The 26,393-nt window shown below is 34.5% G+C and overlaps 1 protein-coding gene across 15 annotated transcripts in view; it reads right to left on the reverse strand.

Annotated features, from left to right (window-relative positions):
• Nucleotides 1-2,807: 2,807 nt before the first annotated feature.
• LOC129807805 (proton channel OtopLc) overlaps nucleotides 2,808-26,393 on the reverse strand; it is a 54,506-nt gene continuing 30,920 nt past the window's right edge. For 4 of the 15 annotated variants that reach the window (XR_008752322.1, XR_008752323.1, XR_008752325.1 and 1 more), the window contains 11 exons: nucleotides 18,883-19,067; nucleotides 18,655-18,821; nucleotides 15,092-15,203; nucleotides 14,859-15,019; nucleotides 14,638-14,800; nucleotides 13,822-14,581; nucleotides 13,482-13,763; nucleotides 13,241-13,421; nucleotides 9,693-9,860; nucleotides 9,421-9,624; nucleotides 2,808-9,352 (listed from right to left, as the gene is read on the reverse strand). Coding sequence is in view for 7 of the 15 variants with exons in the window: in XM_055857298.1 (XP_055713273.1) it covers nucleotides 9,484-9,624; nucleotides 9,693-9,860; nucleotides 13,241-13,421; nucleotides 13,482-13,763; nucleotides 13,822-14,581; nucleotides 14,638-14,800; nucleotides 14,859-15,019; nucleotides 15,092-15,203; nucleotides 18,271-18,324; nucleotides 18,655-18,821; nucleotides 18,883-19,067 (2,374 nt within the window). In the remaining 8 variants the exon portion in view is untranslated. Of the gene's footprint in view, nucleotides 9,625-9,692; nucleotides 9,861-13,240; nucleotides 13,422-13,481; nucleotides 13,764-13,821; nucleotides 14,582-14,637; nucleotides 14,801-14,858; nucleotides 15,020-15,091; nucleotides 15,225-18,270; nucleotides 18,325-18,654; nucleotides 18,822-18,882; nucleotides 19,068-26,393 lie in introns of all 15 variants that reach the window. The other 11 variants (XM_055857301.1, XM_055857299.1, XM_055857302.1 and 8 more) reach the window with 5 other exon arrangements.

Consider the following 26,393-nt stretch of genomic DNA (forward strand, 5'->3'; position numbering starts at 1 on the left):
GGTTTCTCAAGCTAACATATTCCTCAATTCGACCGGTTCCATACTTGGACCGGCCCCTCAAATCGATAGGTTTCCTAATTTTAACGATTATTTTTATTTTTATTTCTTTCTTTATTTATTTATTTTTTGGAATTTGACCGCTTCCTCAAGTTGACTGATTTTTTTAGGGAAACCTGTTTTTCAACAAGGGGTAATTCATAATCAATCATATTGGCTCGGGTTCCCAAAAAATGTATGGGTTCCCCGGGTTTCCTGAAAAAAATGTATGGGTTCCCCAGCCAGATTGGCTCTAGTTCCCCGAAATGAGTTACCCCTAGTTTTTCAAACATACCGATTGTCTAAATTAATCAATTCTCCAATTCGAAAGGTTCCTCAATTCATCCTGGTTTTTAATTCGACCGATTTTTCAATTCGACCGGTTCCTTAAGTTCACGAATTCCTCAAATCAACCGATTCTTCAAGTTGACCAGGGCTTCAAGTCGACTAAGTCCCTATGTTGACCGATACTTCAGAGCAATCGGTTTCCCAAGTCGACTGGTTCCTCAACTCGATCGGTTACTTAATTAGGCCGATTATTCAATTCACTCGATTCCTCAGGTCGATGAATTCCTCAAGTCGACTGATTGTTCAGTTAAACATTCTCTTCATACCGACCAATTCTTCAATTCGAACGGTTTTTTAAATAGATCAATTCTTCAAATTAATCGGTTTCCCAAGTCGACCGGGTCTTTAATTCGATCGATTTTTCAATACGAAACGAATGGTTCCTCAAGTCAATCGATTTTTCGTCAACCGGTTTCTCAAGCAGACCGATTTTTCAAGTCAATCGATTCTTTAATTTGACCGGTTCCCCAATTCAGCCGGTATTTTAATTCGACCGATTTTCAGTTCGACCGGTTCCTTAAGTTTACCGATTCCTCAAGCTGATCGATTCCTCAAGTCAATTGGTGATTCAAGTCGACTGAGTCCCCAAGTTGACTGATTCTCTAAACTTTAAACCGATCTGTCTCCCAAGTTGACTGGCTCTTCAACTCGACCATTTCTTTAATTCGGTCAATTATTCAATTTGCTCGATTCCTCAAGTTGATCAATACCTTATCTCGACCGGTTAATTCGGCTGATTACTCAATTCGCTCGGTTTCTCAAGTCGATCAATTCCCCAAATCGATCGATTCTTCACTTTTATCAGCATTTTAATTAGACCGATTCTTCAATTTAATCGATTCCTTAAGTTCACCAATTTCTTATATTGACAGATTCTTCAAAGCAATCGGTTTTCCAAGTCGACCGGTTCGTCAGCTCCACCGGGTCTTTAATTCAACCGATTTTCCAATTCGGCTAGTTCCTCAAGTCAACCGATTTTTCAAGTCAACCGATTTTTCAAGTCAATCGGTTTCTTAAACAGACCGATTCTCCAAGTCAATCGATTTTTCAATTCGATCGGTTCCTCAATTGAGACGGTTTTTTCAATCCGACCGATTTTTCAGTTCGACCGATTCCTTAAGTTTACCGATTCCTCAAATCAACCGATTCTTCAAGTTGATCGATTCCTCAAGTCGACCGGTGTTTCAAGTAGACTGAGTCTCTAAGTTGATCAATTTTTCTAAGCAATCGGTTTCCCTAGTCGACCAGTTTGTCAGTTCGACTGGGTCTTTAATTCGATCGATTATTCAATGCGACCAATTCTTTAACTTCACATATTTTTCAAGTCAACAAATTCCTCAAGTTGATCGATTTCTCAAATAGATCGAGTTCTTAACTCCACTAATTCCTCAAGTCAACCGATTCAACAATTTTAGTTCTTCAATTTTACCGGTTCAATAATTTCGACCGATTTTGCAAATCGACCACATAAATTAATTATTTAATTTAAATAAAATAATAATAAACAATAAATAATAAAAAATGATGTTTTGATATTAGACCATTCGCTAAATTCTCTAAATAAAAAGTTCTTTAGAGTACCGAAAACATTTCGCAAAAATTCTATACTTTCTTTCAACTTTTATATTTTGGTTACACATATTTTCACCTCAGAAATGTTCTACCAAATATCAACTTGTACAATGTTCTTTAAGTAAAAACTTTGGTGATCCTTCAAATCTTTTAATTAAAAAAAATCGAAAGAGTGTTAGCCAGTTATTCACAAGGTCCTGTGAAGTATTTTCCAGGTAATAAAGCTAAGGTGATACTTTGGAAAGAAATGTGAAGTGTCGTCAATGTTATTAGGATGATGTCGTACTAACATAATTCATTACGTTGCCATTGAGACTTCAAATCCACCTTATCATATATTGCCAAAATTTGGAGCACCTTTAAATCTTATTTAGCAGAAGATGGAAGATGTTCTCGTGCCTTCTTTCAAACCACCAAATGCCCTGGGAACTATTCTGTGAGATGGTGTGGAAAAAGGGACACCAAAACGTGAGACCGCCACCAAATTAGAGGGTAAAGTGGTTGTAATGAGGATCTATTAGACAACCCATCGTCTTGGGCGAGGTGAGATATGAGCTCATGCCCTCCTGGGAGTCTTCTGGGGCCGGTGGATGCTTTATAAATTTTGCAAGACGACAGATAGATTGACAGCCGGAAGGTGAAACCATCCATGGCTAATTCCCCCATCATTTGGCCCATCTATTTGCCACGAATATTAGAGTGGATTTAGGTATGATGGTCACCTATTTGATGGATTATGGTAATTTATCCAGAGGTCCAGTCTCCACCCAATCTTTCCCCTCAAAAACGAAGCCTTAATTGAATTCCAAAAGGAGTAGGGGGATAGTCCGAAAGAAAATAAAACACAACAGTATCGTTAACGTAATTTAGCATATGTATGTTATCATATCTTTTAAGTACATTCTTTGTTTTTTTTTCTTCATTTTATATCTTTTGTACAATAAATTATATCGCTACTAGAGAGTGTCACAAATCATCACTCCTTTTCAAATATTTTTTTTCTGATATTTCCATTGCAGTTCCTCCGTTTTCACCTGCCTTTCCATTTTCAATCAATAAATTTATATACCTTTAAATATAATACACGGCTTCTATTTTTTGGTAAATTTTCTTGTTTTTTTTTTGCCTCAGTTACAGATACACAATTAATTGATTTAATCAAAATAAAAATCTCTCATTTCACTCAGGAAATCAATAAAATGCCATCGAGAAGGACGAGACCTAAGGGGCGGATAATTTACACAAAAACAAATGCTGTATTGCAAAATATCTCACTCTTTCGTGTTCCTCGATAAGAAACAAAAAAATAATAAACTAAGCAAATAAAATAAATATTGTGATTATAATTTATACATTTCCCTGGTCAATCTCTCTGCAATCAACTAATATCTAAGAATAACAATTGATTATGAATTGCTCATGCCAATTTCTACCTCTTTGTCTCTAATTGCTTCTTTTCGAATTTTATTGTGATTCTCAATTTGTGTCACTTCTGAACAAAAAAGTCAGAGAAAAGCTCTTTTGAGTAAAAGTTGCTGGAGGGATGGAAATTTACTTCGAAAAAGGAAGAATTGAATTTGAGCGAAATTTTCTGTGACTTTCTCACAGAGCACTAACTTTAGTATTGTTCCATCGTCGTCAATTGAAAAAATGGCAGTGTTTCAATTCACTAGAGGTTGTGTTTTTTTTCTCTACATAAACAAATAATTTATTAGAAAATTAATGAGGATGTAAATTTGGAAAAACAGCAAAGGGGAATATAGATTTCTGAATTTTACTAATTTCACTTTAGCGAAGCTTCATGCCATTCCCAGTGTTCTGGAGAAATTATTCGAATTTTCGAATTTCGAAGGTCTTTCGAAATCGGATATATGAGTTTGTTTATTAGTCGCTTGAACGCTGTAACCGAACATCCTAGAACTCTTTTCCTTTAAATTCGATGTTCGAAGAGGATTTTCGAATTACCACTCTGGAATTTAAAAATCGAAGTTTTCCACTTGAAAGCTGTCAGTCTATGCATCACAATGACCTGCTTTCCCATAGATTTCTAAATCAAGTCGTAATCGCTGTTGCAGTATTTTTATTATGAACGATTTTTAAACTTTTCGAAATTCTAAAAGTGACTTAAAGAGCTTTTTATATTTCGAAGTTTTGCTTTCGAAAATCTACATAAGTACTAGAACTTTTTCAAATCTTCCTCGAAAAGATATTCTGTTAGCTCTGTCAAATACAGTCACCCGTAAGGATACTTTACTGTAACCTTTCCGACCTGTCTTTCTCGTTTCTCTGTAAATTATTTTTTAAATAACTCAGAAAAAAACGCAATTTTCCATTAAGCCTTCAGATTCTTCGAACAGAGATTTAATTGTTTTTGTAGCCTCGAAAATTTAACCTTGAATACCACGAATTTTAATTATTTCTTATTCGAAATCAAGTCATAAGCTTCATCTGTATATTCAATATCCGAAGAATCAACGATAATATATTTTGAAGAATTCTGACGAAATTCGAACTTACATCATATTTTCTGTTGATTATTCGGACGAAGATTTTAACATCTTCATGTCCTCAATTTTAAATCTTCAGTTATGACTTATTCGTTTTCCAAAACATTATGTAGTTACTAACTTGGTTACTAATCGATTTATTCGGAATCTAGGAAAGCCATTATAGAAACTTATTTAGCCTTTAATCTTCGAAAAAGATTCAAAAGCGTTCGTGTCGCAATATCCGTAGCTTTAGTGAAAAAGTACTACGAATTTCTCATTTCTGAAAATCATTATTCAAAATTAGACGATTTTTTGCTTTCCCATGGATCTTCGAAAGGAATTATTAATGGCTTTGCTTCTTCGAATGTACACCTTTTAACCCTTGCTCCGTCGTATTATTCTGTTTTTGAACATCAAAATACTTATTCGGAGATTAACAATGTTTTTATACTCGAAATCTCAGAAAATTGTCTCATGATCGCGGGCCCATGACATCCAATTTAACAGCCCACGCTTGTCAATAATTCTCCACTTCAGGAAGATGTTCGATTTCGATCCCTAGGCGCTCCAAAGCAAGATTTTAAAGATTTCGAAGTTGACGCCTCCTCACAATGGCTTGCATATCTTTTCTGGGAAATAACAATTCCACTTCTTGATACAGCAAATTGAATATAAATCGTTCGTTTCATCTTATGCTTGCTTTCTTAACAATCTTCGAACACAGGATCAAGTGGGTTTCATTTTTCGAACACTCATAATCATTATTCAATGATATTTTGTGTTCGAAAATAAAATCGAAAAGAAACCCTAAGAGATTTGCAACTTGATTGATTATTTATTTTTCGAAATTCGAAAACAATTTTTCGAATTCAAAAACCTTTGTGAAATAAGAACCTTGCTTATTAAGGTTAGCTTTTTTAAGTCCGTACATGCAAGACCTCATATTCCTGGCCATGACCGTTCGATTTCGAAAAATTGAATACTTCTGAACAATTGATCTTTACGTCCTTTTTCGACTTATCCTTGCTTATTCCTCGATTGCTATTTTTCCACAATCTAACCTTAAAATTAAACAAAAAGTAACACAATCGGAAAATTACATTTTGTCGCAAACATCGTCAGAGGGAATTTAGTTCATTGATAGCCGTGTGACCCTCACTCACAGGGCCTGATAAGAAATACAATGGTGGATTTTACACGAAGGATTAGAGTATAAAGAGACATAAAATTGTATCACACAAATTTTTTTTAGTGCAAACTTATCTTACACGATAAATTTCTCAAAGAGAAAAAACTCATTAGTCTATATGGGAAGAAAAGTTAAAAATTTCCTTTTTGGACAGATTGATTATTCCCATAGATTGAAGATCAATATTGAGAATTAAAAAGAACTATTTACACGAAAGAGACACTGTTAGACAATAGTAATATTTTTTTTTACCTTCACAAATAAATCACTTTAGTAAATTTTGTTAAATACAAAAATTCTTTTTTTCAATATCATTATGCATTTTGTTGCCATGTGAAAAATATTTTAAAACTCTTTCACTTTGGATTTTTTTTTCGATTTTTATGAAAATGCGCTTCAAAGTCGCAAGAATTGTTCCATTTTACCTCCTTTTTTTTTGGTAGAAAAAACTTTAAAAAATTCTCCTCAATTTAGATTGTAGACAAGACTTAAATGTGTTTTCTTGTATTTCTTCATCGCAACTCTGTCTCACAAAATTGTTATCAATAATTCTATGTAAGTCGATGCATTGTGATTCTTCTTTTCTTTCTAATGAATGTAACTGGTCCTCATTGGTGCAAATTCTCCAAAAAATGTATCTTTTTTTTTTATATACTTCCTCAAGAGTGCTAATGATCTCTTGCAAAAAGGATTCTTGGTGGGTTTTTATGTTTTACCATTATCTCGCATCTATTTCAGGACATGAGCAATCTCAATCTACGCTTTTTTTTTAATCTATCGTAATTGTCCATTACTATTTTTTTATAGAAAATGTCTCATCGAAAGTTTGGAAAAAAGAACTAGAAAGATTTCTGTTGAAAAAACTCTGTCTCAATCGTTATTTTTTTCTTGTTTTTTAAAATTGTTTCAACGTTCAAGATGAAAACGATACAATATGCTTACAATTTCATCTCCTTCATTTTTCTTTTAGTTATTAATTATTGGAATATCTGACGATAATATTTTTTTCTTTTATTTCTATTTAGTTATTTAAGTTTTTTTTTACTTCATCTCAACTGCTCACAATTCATGTGATTCTGTTTATATCTCTATAATGTTTTATACCTCCTCGTCAGAGAACAGTTTTATGATTTCTTTTTCTTAAAGTTTCATTTTTTCTCTGTTTTACACAATAAAATTTTTCATGTTAATAATTTTTATTCAATTTCTTTTTCATTACTATCAACTGTGAAAATCTTTTCATCGAAATTTCTTCTATATAAAAACATGTTTTTTTCTCAATATCTTCTTTATATACTTCCTAATATAAAAAGTAGACGAGTACAAAAATGCAGTCCCAGTATGAAGCGAATTCAAAGTACACAACTTCTATGTTTTTTTATGATAACTTTTATGTCACTTTCACCAATTGAGTATTAACAATTTTTTATCAATGTTTGTGTCTTCAATCAGAAGTTGTATTTCACGAAACTGTAAATTTTCGTTTAATCTCATATCTAGAATCCAGTCTGTTTCAACTCTGATTAAAGCGAAATGAATATGTTACGAGACTTTTTAATAAATGAAAATACTTTGGGATAATGGGCAGCGCACAATTGCTAGTGTTTTGTAAACATTGCGTTGACAGTTTGATAAAAGAGAAAGTGACATATTTGTAGTCGTCATGCTCACTTGCCTTTTCGAAAGCACATGACAGTTTCACAAGGATCAGCTTTCATTTTCGAAAGTAATTTCGAAAACCTGAATTTGACATATCCGCATGAGATAAAAAGAAAAGTTTATAGACGTCATAAACTGTGCCCAATTTCGAAAACATACAAGTCTCGACAAAGGAGAGGACTATTTATTTTCCGGTCGTATTTTCGAAAGCATATGACAGTTAGTTTCACAAGGATCAGCTTTCATTTTCGAAAGTAATTTCGAAAACATGAATTTAACATATCCGCATAAGATAAAAAGAAAAGATTATAGACGTTATGCACTGTCTCAAGCAATTTCTAAAATAGACAAGTTTCAACAAAAGAGAAGACTATTTATGATCGGTCATCTCACCTGAACGTAGTTTCGAAATATAATTATACTGTGCGCTCGGTTTGATAGCTCAACATAAAAGTATAAGAAATGCTTACTTAGTCTAGTCATCTTATTCACTCTTATTTCGAAAGTGGGACTGACGTTTTTTCGACAGTAGAGGTGATAAGCGGCACACAACTTTTTTTTATTATATAAACATAATTTCGAAACTACTTATGACAGTGAGCTAGATGATTAGACAAGAATTTCATTATTTCTACTTGAGATGTCAAATGGATGTTCACAGAACACAATCGTGTGTACAATATTAGGCGCGACAAACGTTTTTTTGTTTGTTTCAATGACGTATTTTGTAAGTTTTTCTTTTGACAGATGTTGATGTCAGAAAAAATGCTCCAAATATTTGTAGTGTTATTATTCTCTGTAAGCTATGCAGTGAACAGTTGCATATATTTTTATAAATATTTATTTGACAGTTGATGGATCCATTTCTTACTGTCTTTTTCAGTATCATGAGTTTCAAAGCTTGTTTGAGAACTGTCATTTAGATAGCTACTACGGAGCTGTCAAATTCTTCTTCTTGCTCTCGCTTACCTCTCACGTTCTGAATGCGTTCAGAACGTGTGTGGCCCCTCTAGTACCTCGTAAATCAATTTTAAATCATGTATTTCGAATCCGGAAACTGTTCCCAATTTTTTCGATCCTGTTATTATGAGCCCCCTTGTCGTTTATCAATTATGAAATATCTGTTCACAGGTTTCTAAATCAAAACAAAGGAATACCCAATTACTTTTGTTTTTATGGCCTCTTCACACTAGAAAATTTATGTCCATATTGAAGCAAATTCCCTACATTTGTGGAGGAAAAACTCTTCAATACGGACATAAATTTCTCTAGTGTGTAGAGGCCATTAAGCACGCTTTCTTAACAGAGTGATATATTTTAGTGTAAAAAAAAACATAGAAAAATCAATGTTTGGCAAAACAAAAGTCTTGTGCGCAGCCCATAAGTTTAGCACCATATTGCCAAAATTTTCTCGATCTCGAATCATCTATCTGGAAGATTTCTGTGCAATTCTGGTGAAACTACCGCTTCTAATTCTTGCATTTTGGGAACTGAAATGAAGTCTTAGTCCTCTGAAAAAGAACCATTATATCCTTTTTTAAATTGTGTGCGTCTCGAAAATCACTAATGCCAGAGACAATGAAGAAAAGCCTTCATCCTAATGTTTGTGAATGTTTGGGAAAATGAATTGGTAAAAGGATCTCTGTCCACCTTTTGTTTCAAAAATGGTTAATGTTCTAAGTGTGTATAAGTTTATGATTCATCATTATCCTAACACCTAGACACAGATTCGGAACAAGAATTAATTTTTTTTTTCATAGTAATTTTTACGTGTTTTCTCCTTTGAAATATTCAGACATCTTTCCTATATTTAATCTGGTTCTATTCTTTTCGCCAAAAAACTTCTAATCGGACCATTATCGTGTTTATAATGCTTCCTACAAACTCTGTTTACCCATCTTTCTTAAATTCTTTTTAAAGAATCCTTCCACAAACTATTTCTGCCCTTTGATTATTAATTGAGATTTGATTAAATGTTTCTTGTTTCTACTAATTCTCATTTTTTTTATCATTTTATCTTTCATTTACTGCCATTCTGGACGTGAGAGAAAATTCTTGCCTACGGAAAAAAATTAAATTGGAGTCCATTAGTTACTTCTCGCAAATGCTACAACCCTTTCATCTAACCTCTTGTCTGTCTTTCAGCTCAAAATACTAATTCTGAGAAATTGAGTAAGAGTTGAAATGATCTTATTCCAAGCGTGGCTTGTACGTGGTCTTCCACACTTCGGCCAGGGTGACAGCACTGTGAAATCGATGGAATATGCACAGTGGAAGGGTCACACGCTGAATAAGTGACCAGGCAATGAAGCCATAGAAGTCCAATTGAACCTAAAGTGCAAGACATGTGAATTCAATAACTCTTCTCCCCAAAATCGAAAGATATATGACCGACTTACCGGATTTGCAAAGACTTTCTGTGCCTCAAAGGTGTAAATGGCGAACATGGATATATTGCAGATTAGCAAGAATGTGACAATTTGACGGCCGGGTTTGCTACGGTCGTGCTCAGGAAGATGTACCCGACGTCGGGATACATCAGCGATGAACAGCAGTTGGAATATCACCTATTAAATAAAAATTTCGCAATATTTAATCAAAATTTCATCAAATTTAATATGTATACTTAAAAACCATTTTAATAAAATATGGATAAATCAGGGTCCCATCAAGCTTAATAAAAAGTGAAGATATTTTTCACTTTTCCTTGTAAAAATTTTGCAGACTTGCACCGCGACTTAAACAATTTTTTCTCGTAGTTCTTATATTATTTCGGCGAACATTATAAAACATGCATTTTTAGATAGCTTTTAATGCACGATTTCGAAATATATCAGACTGGTAAGTCAATTCTCTTTAGGAAAATACTTGCCAATAGTCTTCAGTGTCTCTATGGAAAAATGTATGGAAAAATGAAATGTCGAGAGGCCCCTTGGATAAACATTGGAAGCCGATTCTTCTATAAAGATTGCAACGGTCATATTTTGAAAATGAACGTGTTCGTGAAGAGGAAAAGTCAGTCTTGGCTTTAGCGGGAAAAAGGATTAATCGGACTGCGTGCCCTAGGTCTGGTCCGTAAATTGCATATCCCCAGGGCTAGGCCACCAATATCTCAGAATAAGGATTATAATAGAGTCTTAAACATTTAAATAAATTTCATGAATATTTCGCAATTCATAAAAAAAATAAATGACAATGATGTAAGGAAAAATTTGAAAATAATTGGAAAACATCCCAAGTAGCAAAAACTGATTCTTACTACCCAAATTTCAGTGAGTCTGTCGTACTGATTTAGTCATATCTGAGGCATTTGGGAGTCATACACTCTTAGAATAATTTAGTTCCAACTACCTCATATACAGTTATGGAAACTATAAAATATAGTAAGCATAGACCCATCCATATATTTAGCTAGGGTAACTAAATGAAATAGTTGAACAAAATTAGTTACAGTATCCTTTTCATTTAGTTATCATAACTAAATTAGATTAGTAACGGGTACTATAACATATCCCAAATAGCAATTTGGAGTAAGATTACCGTTGGATGTATGTATTCTGGATTCCAAAAACGGGTCCTATGACGGTCGTCAGAGAGTCGAATGACGGAAAGTGGGGAATAATATGACGGTAATTACGGAAGTCATTTGGCGTCATAATAACTCTGAAATTACCCGCCTACGACTAAAATATGACGCCCACTTCCAGTGTACTAATAAAAATTTTTCTCCTCACTGGATATATCTGAGGGGAAATTTCACTTGTCAAATGGCAAATAGAACTATTCAGAGCTGTGAACTCGTAAAGTAATTGATATTTTCGCGTATTTTCTCAACAGTATAACAGTGTACATTGGGAAGAAAAGCTCCTTCAGTAGAGATGTGTGTTGTGATTCGAAAAAGTACAGTGCCGACAGAAGTTAAGTGAAAATTAGGCAATTTTTTTCATGATAAACACACAAACATTTTTTTTGCAAAATGAAATTTTGTGATTTAGGAGTTTGCTCCAGTCTCTGGAGTATCCTGTGATTAAAATTTTGTGTCGAAAAGACCTATTTAGTGAAAATTTTAAAAGATTTTTTTGTGTTGTTGCCATCCAATGGGAAAATTTTCGACATGTCGGATGGCTCATTCAGCAATAGACGAACGGCAAAAATCTTCGCAAATGTGTGTAGTGAATTAGGGAAAAATTAGAGAAATTTACATAGAACGTTGTAGAAAACGATAGAAAATGTGAAGAATTGTTGAGAAAATAGTGTCTCCGATGGTAGTACAATAAAAAGTTGTGAAGTGCACTTAACGTTTTCATTCAAAGTGTGTGCGTCGATTTCGTACTTATGCGGTAGAGAAGGACGCCAAATGCATTGTTTTTGGCGCGTCATTTTTTGTACGGAAAAATACCGTCATTTGGAGTTGCTTTTGTTACTGCATGGTAGAGTAAATTTTAGAACCGTAAAATAACTATTATATTACTAATTCAATCTTGAGTAATGCTGTGACCAAAATTCGACGCGAATATGACTAATTTTTAAGATTCCAATTAGGAGTAATTTTTTTGACCATTTATTAATCAGTCATTTTTGAGTCATAGTAATTTTTTGCGGATTGGGATTAGTTTCAATAACTAAATAAATGTGGTTGATACCCATTTTATTGGCCGTAATAACTATATCATATTAGTTGTGGTTACTATATAGCTCGGAAAAGCTTCAACAAATAAGTAAAAAACCACTCTTTACTACTGAAAAAGTTGTCAGAACTTTATGAAAATATAGGCCCATTTATTTGCATTAGTTGTGAGAACTAAAAGGAAACAGTGACCAATATTAGGTGGGATATTGATTTTATTTAATTGACACAAGCAAATATAATTATATGAAACCTATATTAAACAATTGCCGCAACTTATCCACGTAAATACTGCCTTATGTTCTCACTACTAATAAATTTTTTATAAGTAAAATGTTTTAAGATTATAAGAATTATTTTAAATAGATTTGACAATAATCACCCAATCAACTAATTTTCATTACTAATGATGTCTAAACTTTTCTAACTGAGAGAAATCCGAAAAAGTTAAAATAACATTCCGGAAATGTTTATCCGTGCAGTATTGATTCGAAATGGGTGTAAATATTATGCTTTTTAGGTGAATTAGGGATTTAAGTTACCCTTTTTCATGTTAATTTTACCCTTAAAAATGTGTCAAATTAACTTTAAAAATGTTGATATATTTTTACACCTAAAATGTGTTAAAATCATGAGTAAAAAAGTTAATCGCACCTCCGTTTTTTTCTCAATGTAAGAACTTTAATTATATTAATTATATATTTTAATTATATTGAGAAGAAATTAGAATAAAAGCTGCTATCAATTTTGTCAATTTTGACCCACGTAACCCCGTAAGTATATGTATCGATGAATTAGAATAATATTTTTGTTTTTAATTTGTCTTTTTGAATATTTTTTTGTTTTACCTCATTCACTTACATTCAAGTGAAGTAGACGGAAATCGACTAACCAAAATGGATCAGTCAAAAATTTTGATTAATGCCCTACCTTTAACTACTGATGCCCTACCTTAAATTCAAATCTAGCTACGGCCCTGACATTCTGGACGATATCCTAAAACCCTGGTAAATGGCTACTTAAGTACCGTAGATACAGATGACTTGTCGCCCCTGCTTCTCGTAAGCTTTTCTTTAATTCAAACGCTTAAGAATCATCTTTCATCCATCTTCAAGGGTTTTTATGGTCACTGGACCATCCTTAAGATTTATAATTAAAGCACAGCTTACGAAAATCAGGGGTAAAATTACCCGGATCTACGGTAAATAAGTTTGCAATGACTAACAACCTCTTGACCTACCCAACGTCAATTTTGCCGAATCGTTATTCGGAATAAATTTTAGTTTTCCGGAAAACGTGCAATGATTTGTGCAAGATTACCTGAAGAACAGCAAGAGCTCCTGTGACGCAGACCAGTAGATTTGGTTCACTCTCCATGAAGTTAAGAGCTCCCGAAATCACGCTAAACACTGAATATGTGAACAAGCCAAATGCCGAAATACGCAGCAAGATATCATTCAAGTTGCTCTGGTCCTCGCAGCGGAATTTCAAGTGTTGGACCCTACAATACAAAAATCACTTAGAACCTTATCCACATCTTGTCAATTTAAGTAATTCATACCTGCAGAAACCGATGAGGATGGCAATGACTGAGAAAGCCATTAGAGCACTGTGAGATACGTCTGCAAGGTAGATGGCCAACAACGAGAGCTGGGGATGACGAACGAGTACGAAGAAGAGGATCAGGCAGATGAGGGAACCCACAAGGAGTAGGAGTCCAAAGAAGAGTCCTTTGGAAGCTCCTACGCAGTCAACACGGCCTGAAGAAGCCTGAGCCATGGCTACAGCTCGTCGAGATAGCATAACCTCCAAGCGGTGTTCCAAGTCCTCCTCAGTTGCGAACCTATTAAATCAGGGTATTGGTTATTAAAAAAAAGGGGGCTAGAGTTGAATGTCCTTACTTGGGATAACGTCCAATCTGACGCCACATTACGTAGATCACAACAGCTCCAATCAAACAGTACTCAATGATAAAGGGGTAAAGGTATGGAGCTGAATCTTGAACAATGGTCCCCATGATATTAACCCGTCCGCAGGCTGTAGCATTGGTTGTATTTGTGTAGTTAACAGGCTGGAAAGCTGTTAAAGCAGATGGGAAGAGAGAATCCAAACTCTCAAAGGTCTGGTCCAGGGAGTTACTGGTGTTGTGAGCCAGTCCTGAATACGTCTGATAGGAGTGTTGATCAAAACCAAAGAGGTTGTTGAAGAAAGATTCTGTTGTAGTAGAAGTGGTTGTTGTAGTAGGAGCTGGGGTTGAAGTTGTCGTAGACGATGAAGAAAACAGGGCGAAGATCGAAGCTAGGGTCGAGGTTGAAGTAACTGGCGGGGCAGTTGTTGTCGTTTCGGTTGATTCGGTTGTTGGGGCTGAAGTTGCACGTTTCAATTTGCGCAGGAAAGTTGTTGTGGTATGTGCAAGGGTTGTAACAGGAACTGATGTTGTTGTTCTTGAAGGGGTTGGGTTGTCCAGATCCTCAGCAAGACCTTCAGTCACACCCTGAGCTGTGCTCTTGACGATCCGGGAAAGGATGTTTGCTGGGGATTCTGCTGATGAGGCTTCCTGAACGTTCATGTTGGAATGAAGAGGTTCCCATTCGAAGTCCGGTTCTAGGTGTGTTCCCATAACGGTTCCTGCGTTCCTCAGGGTATGTCGTCGGATAGAATCTACAAAGAGGTGAGTTTAAGAAACTAGGTCAAATTCAAAAATACCGGTCGGTTACCTAAAATGGCACCATCTTCAGGTGCTGGTCCACGGCGTTGATGATAGAGAGTAATCTCTTTGAGAGACTCAAGGACAAGGGTCCGGATCCAAACACAAATATTAGTTGCAACAATGTGCATCAGTCCAAATCTTGCCAAGACTTTGAAACGATGAATGTTCAACTGAAAATAGATGTTTTATGAGTTTCTCCCAAAATATCTAGAGATACTAAAGTCTCACTCTGGCATTCATAAAGATGAAATACATTTGCATAAAAGTGAAGATCATCTGGAGCAGAGGATTAACACCGCGTAAAATTTGATGGCATGGTGAATCAAATGGAATCTCAAAGAATGAACCAAATTCCAAGCCAGTGTAGATCATTGTTCCCAATCCAAAAGCTACAAAAGCAAGAAAAGCCATTTGTCAGAGGATGGTACCACAAAAGGGAGAACACAAAATAGACTTAGTACCAATTGCCCCAACACGGAGGAAGAAACTGCCATGGGTGGTATTATTCTGGGTGGTTTTCCTCTTGCGAACATTTTTGGGTGTGGGGGCCTTTTCGGCTTCGACGGTGGTATCCTGAAAATTGAATTTGATAGTCTGAAATTATTATTGAGAACAGTCCTTGAACAACATATTTCAAATCAAATTTAATGCCATTTCAGTTCAGAGGATGACTTTTTGGAGGCCAATTTGTCAAGTTGTTTTGTTGCATTCTTTGCAATCAACACATGCCAATCAACATCTAAACACTGGGAAAGTCAATTTAGTCACACAGATTTGGTTAGTTAACTCTGAATTCGACAATTTGTTGTCCAAAAACACTTAAACAGTTAGTTAGGAGGGTATTTGTACTCTGAAGAGGAAGGTTTGCAGAGTTTATTTAGTAAAAATTTGTCAAACATAGCAAAAAGTATTTCGTAAAACGAAATACTTTTTTAAAACCGACTTATGAAATGCTCGTAAATGACATAACCTACAAAAAGTTTGTAAAAGTTTAGTAACAAAGTAACATTCACAAACAAATGTTTGTAAAAGAACGAAAAATGTTCGTCAAGTGATCATGTTACAAACATTTTTTGTGAAGAAATATTTAAACATTTACAAACTTTTTAGAGGATTATACAATTTACGAACATTTCGTAAGTCCCCAGAACAAAATTCACAAATATTTACGAACAATTTCACAAAATATGTTCCCTACTGCCGATAAATTTATTTTAGAAGGCGTGGCTTATTTGGGTTAATCATTATTTTGCTTAGACGATACTCTTATTGAATACCAGAAAGCAAATAAACAATTTAAAAAAATATTACAAAAAATATTTCAGTGACAAAAAATTATAAAAATAAGTAAACATATATATTTTTTATTAATTTTTCTTTTTAAATACTTTATGAAGAAAGTTAGGATTCGACATTTTGAGTAAGTTCCACCTCCAAAAAAGTATCAGCTTTTGACCTTTTTGTAGGCGGCTATAATTTTTTTGAGGTGGAGTTTATTCAAAATTACTTATACTATCTTTCCGGATAAAACATAAGCATACGACTTGGAAAAGGAAAACATTCAGCTCCGCCTCCAAAAAATAAGTCACGCCCTCATAAATTTTCTAAATATGGACGATCCTAATAAAAACTCTATGGTTATGGAGTTGAAATCTTTTAAAGGTGGAGCTTACTCATAATATCAAATAGCATAAAGTATAGAGCTAAGAACAATATATTCAATTTGATTTTATATAACAAAAAAAACATAAGAAAGATTTTAACATATATTTACTATATTTTTGTAACTTTTGGTAAATAAAATATGTTTTATTATAATTATTTTTTAAATTGTTTATTTGTTTTTAATAAAATTTGAATAATTACGACTCCATTATATATTTCTTAATTTTGCATTGACTTTTTAAAAATGAAACATTTTATAAGTGTCAAATTGACAGTGACAAAACCTTAATATTTATTTAAGATTTTTAATTCTAACTGGAACTATTAAAATATTTACTAAGCAATTGACTTAATAATCTTCATAACTAGAATAGACATAGACTGTGAAAATAATTTCCACTTGTGAAAATTTAACGAAAATTTGGAAACTTTGTTGAAGCTTATTGAAATTTTGAATATTTATTCTAAAATTTATGTATTTATAGTGAAATAAACTGTTAAAAAACGAAAAAAAATTAGAAAAACCTCAATTTTGACTTTTTAAGTAACTATCTCTAATCGTTTGTTCTGTAGATCTAGTACAGACGCTTAAATATTTATATAAATCATTCTATTAAGGGGTTACGTGGATCGCATTCTGAGAAAAAAACAGCATATTTCCTTGACATCTTTTTTCATCATAATAAACAAAAATTTAATTCGAGCTCTTAAGCATATAAAAGTATAACATTTTAGCTATACTATTCGAAATTTTCATTTCAAAATTTTAAATAATTCAGCCGTTTGGACCTGATTTTCGGAGACAGTTATTTAAAAAATTACATCGTTTCCTGTGTACAAAATTTCTCAGAGTATATTCATCGGACATCAAAAAACTAAATATTTCCTGTTAGCTGATGAGTTGCACTCGTACTTGAACGGTAGAACTTTTTATCTTGATCACATATTATTTTATGTACCCCTAATACAAGACAAAACGTTGTGTAAAATACGCCGAAAATCGTATTTTTTTGTATAAGATTCTAATAAAAATCCAAACATTATTTTAAAAAAATATTCTACGGTTCAAGTACGGGTTTAACACATCAGCTAACAGGAAATATTTAGTTTTTTGATGTCAGATGAATACTCGGAATACTCTGAGAAATCTTGTCGGCGGAACAGCATTTTTTTTTTTTTTTTTCAAAATAAGTTTCCGAAAATCAGGTCCAAACGGCTGAATTTCAAATATTTTTAAGTCAAAATTCAGAAAATATAGTTTAAATGTTTTACTTTTCTATGCCAAAGAACTTAAATTAAAATTAAAATTTTTTATATACAAAAGCAATTAGTGAAAATATGGTGTTTTCCAGTCTTCTTGATCCATGTAACCCCTTAAACTTCATAAATAAAAGCAGATTTCTTCACTGAGAAAAAGGGGGTGCGATTAACTTTTTTCCTCATAACTTCAACACTTTTTAGGTGTAAAAATATATTAACATTTTTTAATGTTAATTTTACACCTTTTCAAGGGTAAAATTAGCATACAAAGGGTAACTTTAACCCCCAATACACCTCAAAAGGTTAATATTTACACCGATTTTGGATCGATACTGCAGAGTAAAATTAACATTTCCGGAATGTTATTTTAACTTTTTCGGATTTCTCTCAGTGTTTATTTAAAATCTTCAATTTTATTAAATTTAAAAAACTAATCTTAATTTCCAAACCTTAAAAAACACCTCTCTGCAAATCTTTCTCTTCAGAGTAATAGTTTAAAAAAATACATTTTATTTTGAATGAATAAATTTGTAAAGCAAGACCAAGGCCAAAACACAACGTAGGGATTAATCAACGAAAGGAACTAAAGTGTTAGAAAAAAGATATAGCAAAAATGTAATCACACACTGTTTTTATTTGTTTATTTATAAATTTTTATTTTGGAGAATTATGGTCTTTGACTGTTTTTTTCCAATGTCCACCACAAATCTCATACCTTTTGCAGTGATTGTTCGCGCACCAAATCGCGTTTCTTTTTGGGTAAGACCTCCTGAAGAGTGATTTGTTGTGTATGAAAATTATACAACAGTATCATACATGGCATTTTAATGTTTTGCAAAAAAACAATAAAGGCAAATAAATAAAATAATCATAATATAGATCAATAGACATTAAAAAAATGTGAAATATTTCATTACAATTTGCAACTCATAATTTGAGACAGACTTTTTAATCCATTAATGTGATTAATATTTGAGAAACTTTCAGTGTTATTCATGCAAATCATTTTAATTGACAATGTAATTGATGTGAAGTTGCAAAAGTGTGAGAAAGAGATATTTTAGTTGGACAGAATAAAATTCGGTAACTTTCAAATTACCTGGAATGGACTGGGTTTTCCACCCTTGGCTGCATCCTTGTCCTTGTCCTTTCCACCTTTGGCATCTTTTCCCTCTGGTGGATCACCCTTCTTTGGTTTCTTCTCCTTCGGCTTCTTCTCCTTCACAGGCTTGGGCTGCTTCTCACCTCCAGCACAGCAAGTGCTCTCTGCAAGACATCAATCATTGGAATTCCTTTTGCAAATGGGAAAACTAGGTCATACACTTACCTTGCAGAAGGAAGCAAAAGACGTAGAGCAGGAAGAGAATGCTGGCCCCGTAGAGATAGGTAAAGAATCCTTCGTAGTACATCACTGGGATTCGATGAGTGCTAACATCGCTGATGACGTATGCAACGCATACGACGACCAGGAGCATGGCATACACCAAGCTGGTGACTATGAAGAGGGATGTCCTAAAATAAGGGCTGGAAGTTAGTATAACCACCCCCACGGTATGGGACATTTCAGAGAAATTAAGCAAACAAGGCACAAAGTACAGATAAATTAGTAAAAGTGATTAATGGTGTTAGGTTTACAGTGACACTAAGTGACCCAGAAAAGGGCAAAGCAAAGTGATTTTCGGTACACCTGTGATTTGTGAAGCCAAGATTAATTGCTAGAAAATCAAGGTTCTTAAAGGTAATCGGTAGAGTTAACTTTAAAACGGTTAGTTTAGTTGATGGAATAATTTTTTTTTTTTTTTTTTTTTACAACCCGAGGGCATATATATTTATTTCCTATCTCTAGAATCAACGAGACATCTAATAAAATTCACACTGATAGAAATTGAACAGTACACATAACACATAGGGCGTTAGACCACTGTCCTCCACCGTAATTCGCACGGTTCCTGGATTCTAAGTTCCGGAAGTAATCTCACTACGTTGTACGAGAGTAGCCACGTCAACTCTCCTGAGTCTCTTATAGGTTTTCCTCTCAAGCAAGGGTCTGATCAACTCATTTGGATGTTCATCGATTTTGCCCTTGTACTTACGACAAATTTTGGAAATTTCATCTTCAATGGATTCAATTTTGAGATCTCTGTGAATGGCATCATTCCTGATGTACCAAGGTGCATGGGTAATAATTCTCAAAACTTTGGATTGGAATCGCTGTAGAGTGCTTAAGTTCGACTTGCTAGTTGTTCCCCAGATTTGAATTCCGTAAGTCCAAATGGGTTTTAAAACAGCTTTGTAAATGAGAACTTTTGATGATAAGGACATTTTCGAACGATGGCCAAGAAGCCAGTAGAGCTTAGCAAGCGTTATCTTAAGCTGCTTCACCTTAGCTTTTAAGTGACTTTTCCAAGTAAGTTTATTGTCTAGGTGAATTCCAAGATATTTTACCTCATCTTTGCGTGGAATCACTTTCCCATTTAAATATACCGGGGGACACCGCGCTTTCTTTAGAGAAAATGTAATGTGAGTCGACTTGTCCTCATTGACTCGGATTCTCCAGTTCTTAAACCACCTCTCTAGAGAGAGAAGATGATCCTGTAACTCCCTAGATGCTGTGAGAGGGTTTTTGTGGGTAGACAATATTGCAGTATCATCAACGAAGGTTGCTGTAGTGACGTACTCAGAAGTAGGAATATCGCATGTGAATATCTGGTAGAGCACAGGTCCCAAGACACTACCTTGAGGTACTCCAGCGCTAATGCTGCATAGAGCAGAAGTCGCTGTCTGGTGTCTGACCTTAAACTTCCTATCTGTTAGGTAAGAAGCAAAGAATGCATGGAATTCCTTTGGGGTGTAATTTTGAATTTTGATCAGGAGGCCCTCATGCCAGACTTTATCAAACGCCTGAGCCACATCCAAAAATACAGCAGTGCAAAACTTTCTGTTATCTACAGCAGATTGAGCCTCGTTCGCTATCCTATGAACTTGTTGGACAGTAGAATGGGAAGGTCTACAACCGAATTGATGGGCGGGAATTACACCATCATTCAAATATGGCAAAAGTTTCTGGAGTAGAAGTTTCTCACAAAGTTTGGATAAAATGGGCAACAGGCTAATCGGTCTATAAGACGACACGGATGTATCATCTTTACCAGGCTTCGGGATCATCTTGATTATTGAAGTTTTCCACATCGAAGGAAAAAATCCAACTCTCATTATTGCGTTCACGATGAAAGTGAATAATCTAACACACTCCTCGGGGAGTTCCCTGATCATTCTCCCAGATATCAAATCCCACCCAGGTGCCTTCTTAACGTTGATCGTTGTAATCATATCCCTGACCTGTTTGGGTTTAACTTTAAACTTTTTGACACTCGTACTGCAATTTGAATTCTGATTAACAGAGGTGGGAACGCAACCATCTTCGTCCGAGCCAGGGAAGGGTTGGAATACTGTCTGGAGATGTTCCGCGAAAAGGTGAACTTTTTCCTGATCATTTCTTGCCCAACCTCCGTTGGCTTTTCTAAGAGGGGGTTGAGACATTTTTGGCTTTTTTGAACTCCTTACAGCCTTCCACAGCGAATACCCACAGTCAGAGTTTGGAGACAATCGAGACAGAAATATTTCGAATTGATTATCACGTTCGGTTCTTAAGGCGTTTTTAAGCTGTCTAGTGAGCTTATTCAATATTTTTTTGGTTTGCGGTGATCTATGCAATTGATAATTCCTCCTGGCTTCACGCTTCAGTCTTATGAGATTATCAATGGTCCCAAACCTATTACTGCGGTCAAAAGTACGGGACGGGACTGTATGTAGAGTTGCTGCCGATGCTGCTTTTGCTGCATCCACCATCGTGCATGTGAAAGCCTCAACAGCTCTCTCAATATCGGCCGGAGAATTCAATGGGATATCCAATGAACAGTTTTCAGAGAGCTTTTTTTTGTAGATTGCCCAATTCGTGGAAGAGTTTGTGAGTGTCTCGGGTGGAGGAATAGGCACAGGTCTCGATTGTATAGTGATTAATAGTGGAGAGTGATCTGAAGACAAATCGAAGCATGGCTCGACTGTCACGCATTTAGGGTTGACATTTTTTGCAATTGCAAAATCAATTAAATCGGGTATCTTCCGTGAATCTGAAGGCCAATAGGTTGGTTGCCCAGTTGAAAAACATAACAAATTTTCTTTGGTTAAAGTTTCCATTAATTGTTTCCCCTTAGGATTTACAAGTCTGGAACCCCAGAAAGAGTGCTTGGCATTGAAATCGCCCCCGACTAGGAACGTGTCTCCCAGAGTTGAGAAGAATTTTGAGAACTCCTGAGATGTGATAGAATATCTGGGCGGACAATAAACAGCAGACAAACACAATACGCCAGAAAGAGTTGACAGTTCAATATTAGTGGCCTGGATATGCTTATAAGAATACTTGGCAATTTCACAGAATTTCAAACCCCTTTTTATAATAATTGCGGAGCCCCCATGAGCTTTTCCTTCAGGATGCTTAGTGTCAAGAGTTATGTAATCTCTAATGGTAAAGTAATTTTTTGTCGTAAAATGAGTCTCTGACACTAACATGACATCTATATCATGATCAAGCAGAAATTTGCGCACTTCCAATTTGTGTTGGGATAACCCATTCGCATTCCAGATTGCAATTTTGATTTGACTGATCATTTTACTTCATTAAACGAGTGACCATTTTTGAGAGTTGGGACACACTCTCTTCCAATTTGCTTTGATTTTTGATAATCTCAGCCATATTTGCTTGAAGAGCACTAATATTTGATTGCATAAGAATCATCAACTTTATTACATCACTATCCCCATTGATCTGTAGAGGCTCCTTGGTATTGGTGTTCTTAGTGATTTTGTTCTTAGCAATATCTGCATAGGAGATTAGATCGCGCTTAATCTGTCCTGATACCTCAGCGGAATCCCTAATATGTTCATTGCGTTTGAGTCTTTGATTTCTGATTCCCCTAAATTGTCTTGGGTTCATTCTCTCTTTAAACTCGCGATAAACAACACAACCCTTCCAGCTTGCTGCGTGTTGACCCCCACAGTTGTTGCATTTTCTAGAACTCGGGTCGTTTCTATCCTTTTCACAGGATAATGTAGAATGCCGACCCGAACATAGAGCACAAATTGAAAGGAGATTGCAACGGGATTTTGTATGCCCATATTCCTGACAATTGTGACACCTGAGGGGTTGCTTAATTTTATGCGGTTCTTCCACCTGTACAACCATATGCATAAATCTATTTAATTGATAGATAGGATGAGGACCCGTAGAAGAAAATGACTTCGGATCAAGGTCTATCATAAAAACGCTAGATTTCTCTCCTTTGCGATTTACTACATTCGTAACCGAACGAGCAGCGAAATTTAAACGCCCAAGTTCTCTTTTAATGTCGTCTGGTCTGGTGTCCGGATGAAGACCCTTCAGTGCGACTCTAAGAGCACGCTCGCTTTTTAATTGAAACGTGAAATAAGGAATCTTTTCACTAGTGAACATAGCTTGGACTTTACGATAGTCAGCAATATCAAACAATTGAAGTTTACCCTCTTGCCCGTTTCTTAAAACTCTGGCATCGAATTTTGAGATCCCCAAAGATGACATAAATTGCGGTAACATATTGACAAACACACTACCTCTTACAAAGAGAGGGGTTGGTTTTTCTGTCTTCATGGTACTTTCCTGAGAATTCCCAGAGTTTCCTGCTCCAGTCTGGTCAAGAGCGCCAAACCTGTTGTTTGTGGCGATTGGCTGAGCTGGGCTTTTTACTAGCGAAGGCAGAACTTTAGCATTTTTGGGGCTTCTTTTCCTTTTAACCGGTAAGAAGTTTTTGTAAATATCGATGCCTGAGATCGGGGTTGCTGTCTCTTGTTGGGTCATCGCTGGAGCTTCGGCAGAAATAGGGGTGGCCGGGCTCTCATTCTGTGCATTTGGGTTCGGCATAGGGAGCTGTCAAGACTACTGTTAGCTAGTCCGACACGTCACCCAGACTCCCCCAGAAACGCTGAGGTCAGTTGACCTTGGTAGATTTTGTTAGCGAATTTCCTCCAGTTAAAGCCACGGGGAACGTAGCCAACAATTTGACAAAATCCCGCAGCCCCTGGAGTCCTATGAAAATTGCCGATATGGCTTGAACAAATGGAGGATTTAGAAAATCTTTGATAAATTTAGTGGAGCAAAATAACATTGGATGCTGACACTTGCCTGTCAAAATGACGTTGAGTTGATGGAATAATGAATATATCCCGATTCTAGAGCAAAGTGAAAACCAAATACGAAAGTGATTTTCGACTGTGAAGTTAACGATTTTTTATAGATTAACAGAATTTACAAATTTAGATGCCAAGCTTTTCAATAAGATCCATTCTGACTCGATCAAATCCAAACATTCTAAATGCGAAAAATCCATGTAGGATACACAAGGTTCTACAACCCAGATTAATTTGCGCATAATTCAGTAATTTTTGATACAATTTTTAATAAGAAAACTTATTAGTTCGAAACTATACTTAATATCGAAATTCGAAAACTTTTCTCAAACTCAAGAAGTATATAGGGTGGATACCTCGAATGATGCCACTACCCCATTTGATGCCACCTTGAATAAAATGGTATTTTTTCAGCAAGATTTGCGGAAACACTAGACCTTTCTTGACTTTCGCAATTTTATTCTTTACGACGTTTCGAGGATGAATGTCCTCTTCATCAGTTATCGAATTTTGTTTGATCCAAGTCCAAAAAAGTGTAACCATTTCCCGCCTGTACGTGATTTTCCCAACAAAATTCGATACCTGATGAAGAGGACATTCATCCTCGAAACGTCGTCGTAAAGAATAAAATTGCGAAAGTCAAGAAAGGTCAAGTGTTTCCGTCAATTCTTACTACATCCCATCGGACCGAAATGGTATTTCTTCAATCTTACGATATTTTCGAATTATGAAATACAAGCTAGAATCACATTTGTATAATTCGTAATTCGAAAATATCATAATATTGAAAAAAATACCCTTTTATTTAAGATGGCGTCAAATTGGGTAGTGGCATCATTCGAGGTATCCACTCTAATCTAATTCCAATTATCTTGGTTCTACAAGTTAAATTAATTTAGCAAATTTTGCTAATAGCTTTCAATAAATTTAATACTAGTTTTAACACGTAAAAATAATATTTGAAAAGATATTTGAATGTTTTATTAAACTATAAAAAGAGTACACGGAAAAAAAACATTTAGTCAAAACCTGCTTTGAAAACTTCTGTACAGATAACTAATCTAATTTAGAAACACTTGTATTTGAATTTCATATTGAAGGAATATTTCCTAGATACTACGGAACAAGATTCTGATCTTTTGCAAGACCTCACGTAGGGCTAAATAATTTATTTCCTGAATTCCGAATTGAGAAATTAAATGAGAAAATTGGGTTTAACTATATTCAGATTTAAATCCATTTAAAATATACTTTAAGTCTACGTAAATCGGTAAGTTTACGTGCAGTTAAGCGGATAAACAACGTAGATTGTTATGTGTTTATAAAATATTAATGTTTGATTAAATTACCAAAATTAAAGAAAGCCTTTAAAACTGAAAAAATTTTCTAAATAAGATTTTTGATTTTAGTAAATTTAAAAAATAATGCCATTCGACCAACAAATTCCTTTGCAAATATTTTAAAGTAAAAGAAATTTAAAAAAATAATTATTTAAAATAATAATTTTGTAAAGCAAGATCAAGGCCAAAAAACTACGCAAGAATTAATGTACAAAAGGAACTTAAGTGTTCCTTTCGTATTAGTAGATATTAACTTAGCAGTTTCTTTGGCTTGAAACTAGGTTTGACAAAACTCAATTAAAATTTTGATTTATATCCATACATTATTTTCAAAATTATTTAAAAATAAATTATGATTAAGAATTTGGTCTGAACCGTTTAATTTGTGATCATCTTTGATTCTTGACATACGATACAATTTGCCTAAAGTTTCGATAAAACCGATCAGCCTTCTTCAATTCCTACATAGCATAGAGTGAAGTGAGGCAGCTTTGAAATTGGGATTTTCCTCTTATTTTTAAATGGAATTGACCCTAATCATGATATGATTTAGCTCCAAAAACAGATTGAGAAGTTAAATTACATTATGATATCAACCAATTCCATTTAAAAATTGTAGAAAAATACAAATTTCAAAGGTACCCCACTTCCCCTAAGATTAAAAAAGTTTCGATTTTACTTAAGTTGTGTATCCTTGATTTTCATTTAGTATTGGTTTATTCTTCCGAAGTTTGAATTGGAATATGGCCTTTATTTAAATCGTTTTTTTTTTCAATTTTAACTGGATGCATGCTTTAAAAAAAGTCGTAACCTTAGAACGAAATGTTAATTAAAAACGTTTTGTAAAACCATATTGAACAGTCGAAATTTAAATTATCGCTCTTATTATTAAGAGAAGGGTGTTATTTGTAACTTCGAAACTGAATCTTAAAACGTTTTTACATTTACAGGGTAAGTAACCTATTACTTCAATTCGATATTCTGTTACTCGTCCCTTTAATCCGTAATATAAGTTTCTAAGATGTTTAAATTTACTAAATGAAAGCGTTACTAATAAAAGGTTAAGCAAAGTGCGTATATTTAAGACTAAATTCTTAGTTTTGATTAATGTTTTTAAATAATTTACTTCATATTTTTAAAAATTCAAATGAAAATTTAAAAGTTACATAAATGTATAGAATACACCCAGAAGGAAAGACAAAACTTTAAAAGCTTTATACGGGCTTCAGACCTGAGACTTAGCCATAAAGCATAACTGCTCTAATTTTCCAATAATCAA

This window comes from Phlebotomus papatasi, chromosome 3 (assembly GCF_024763615.1).
Source record: "Phlebotomus papatasi isolate M1 chromosome 3, Ppap_2.1, whole genome shotgun sequence".
Classification (NCBI taxonomy): domain Eukaryota; kingdom Metazoa; phylum Arthropoda; class Insecta; order Diptera; family Psychodidae; genus Phlebotomus; species Phlebotomus papatasi.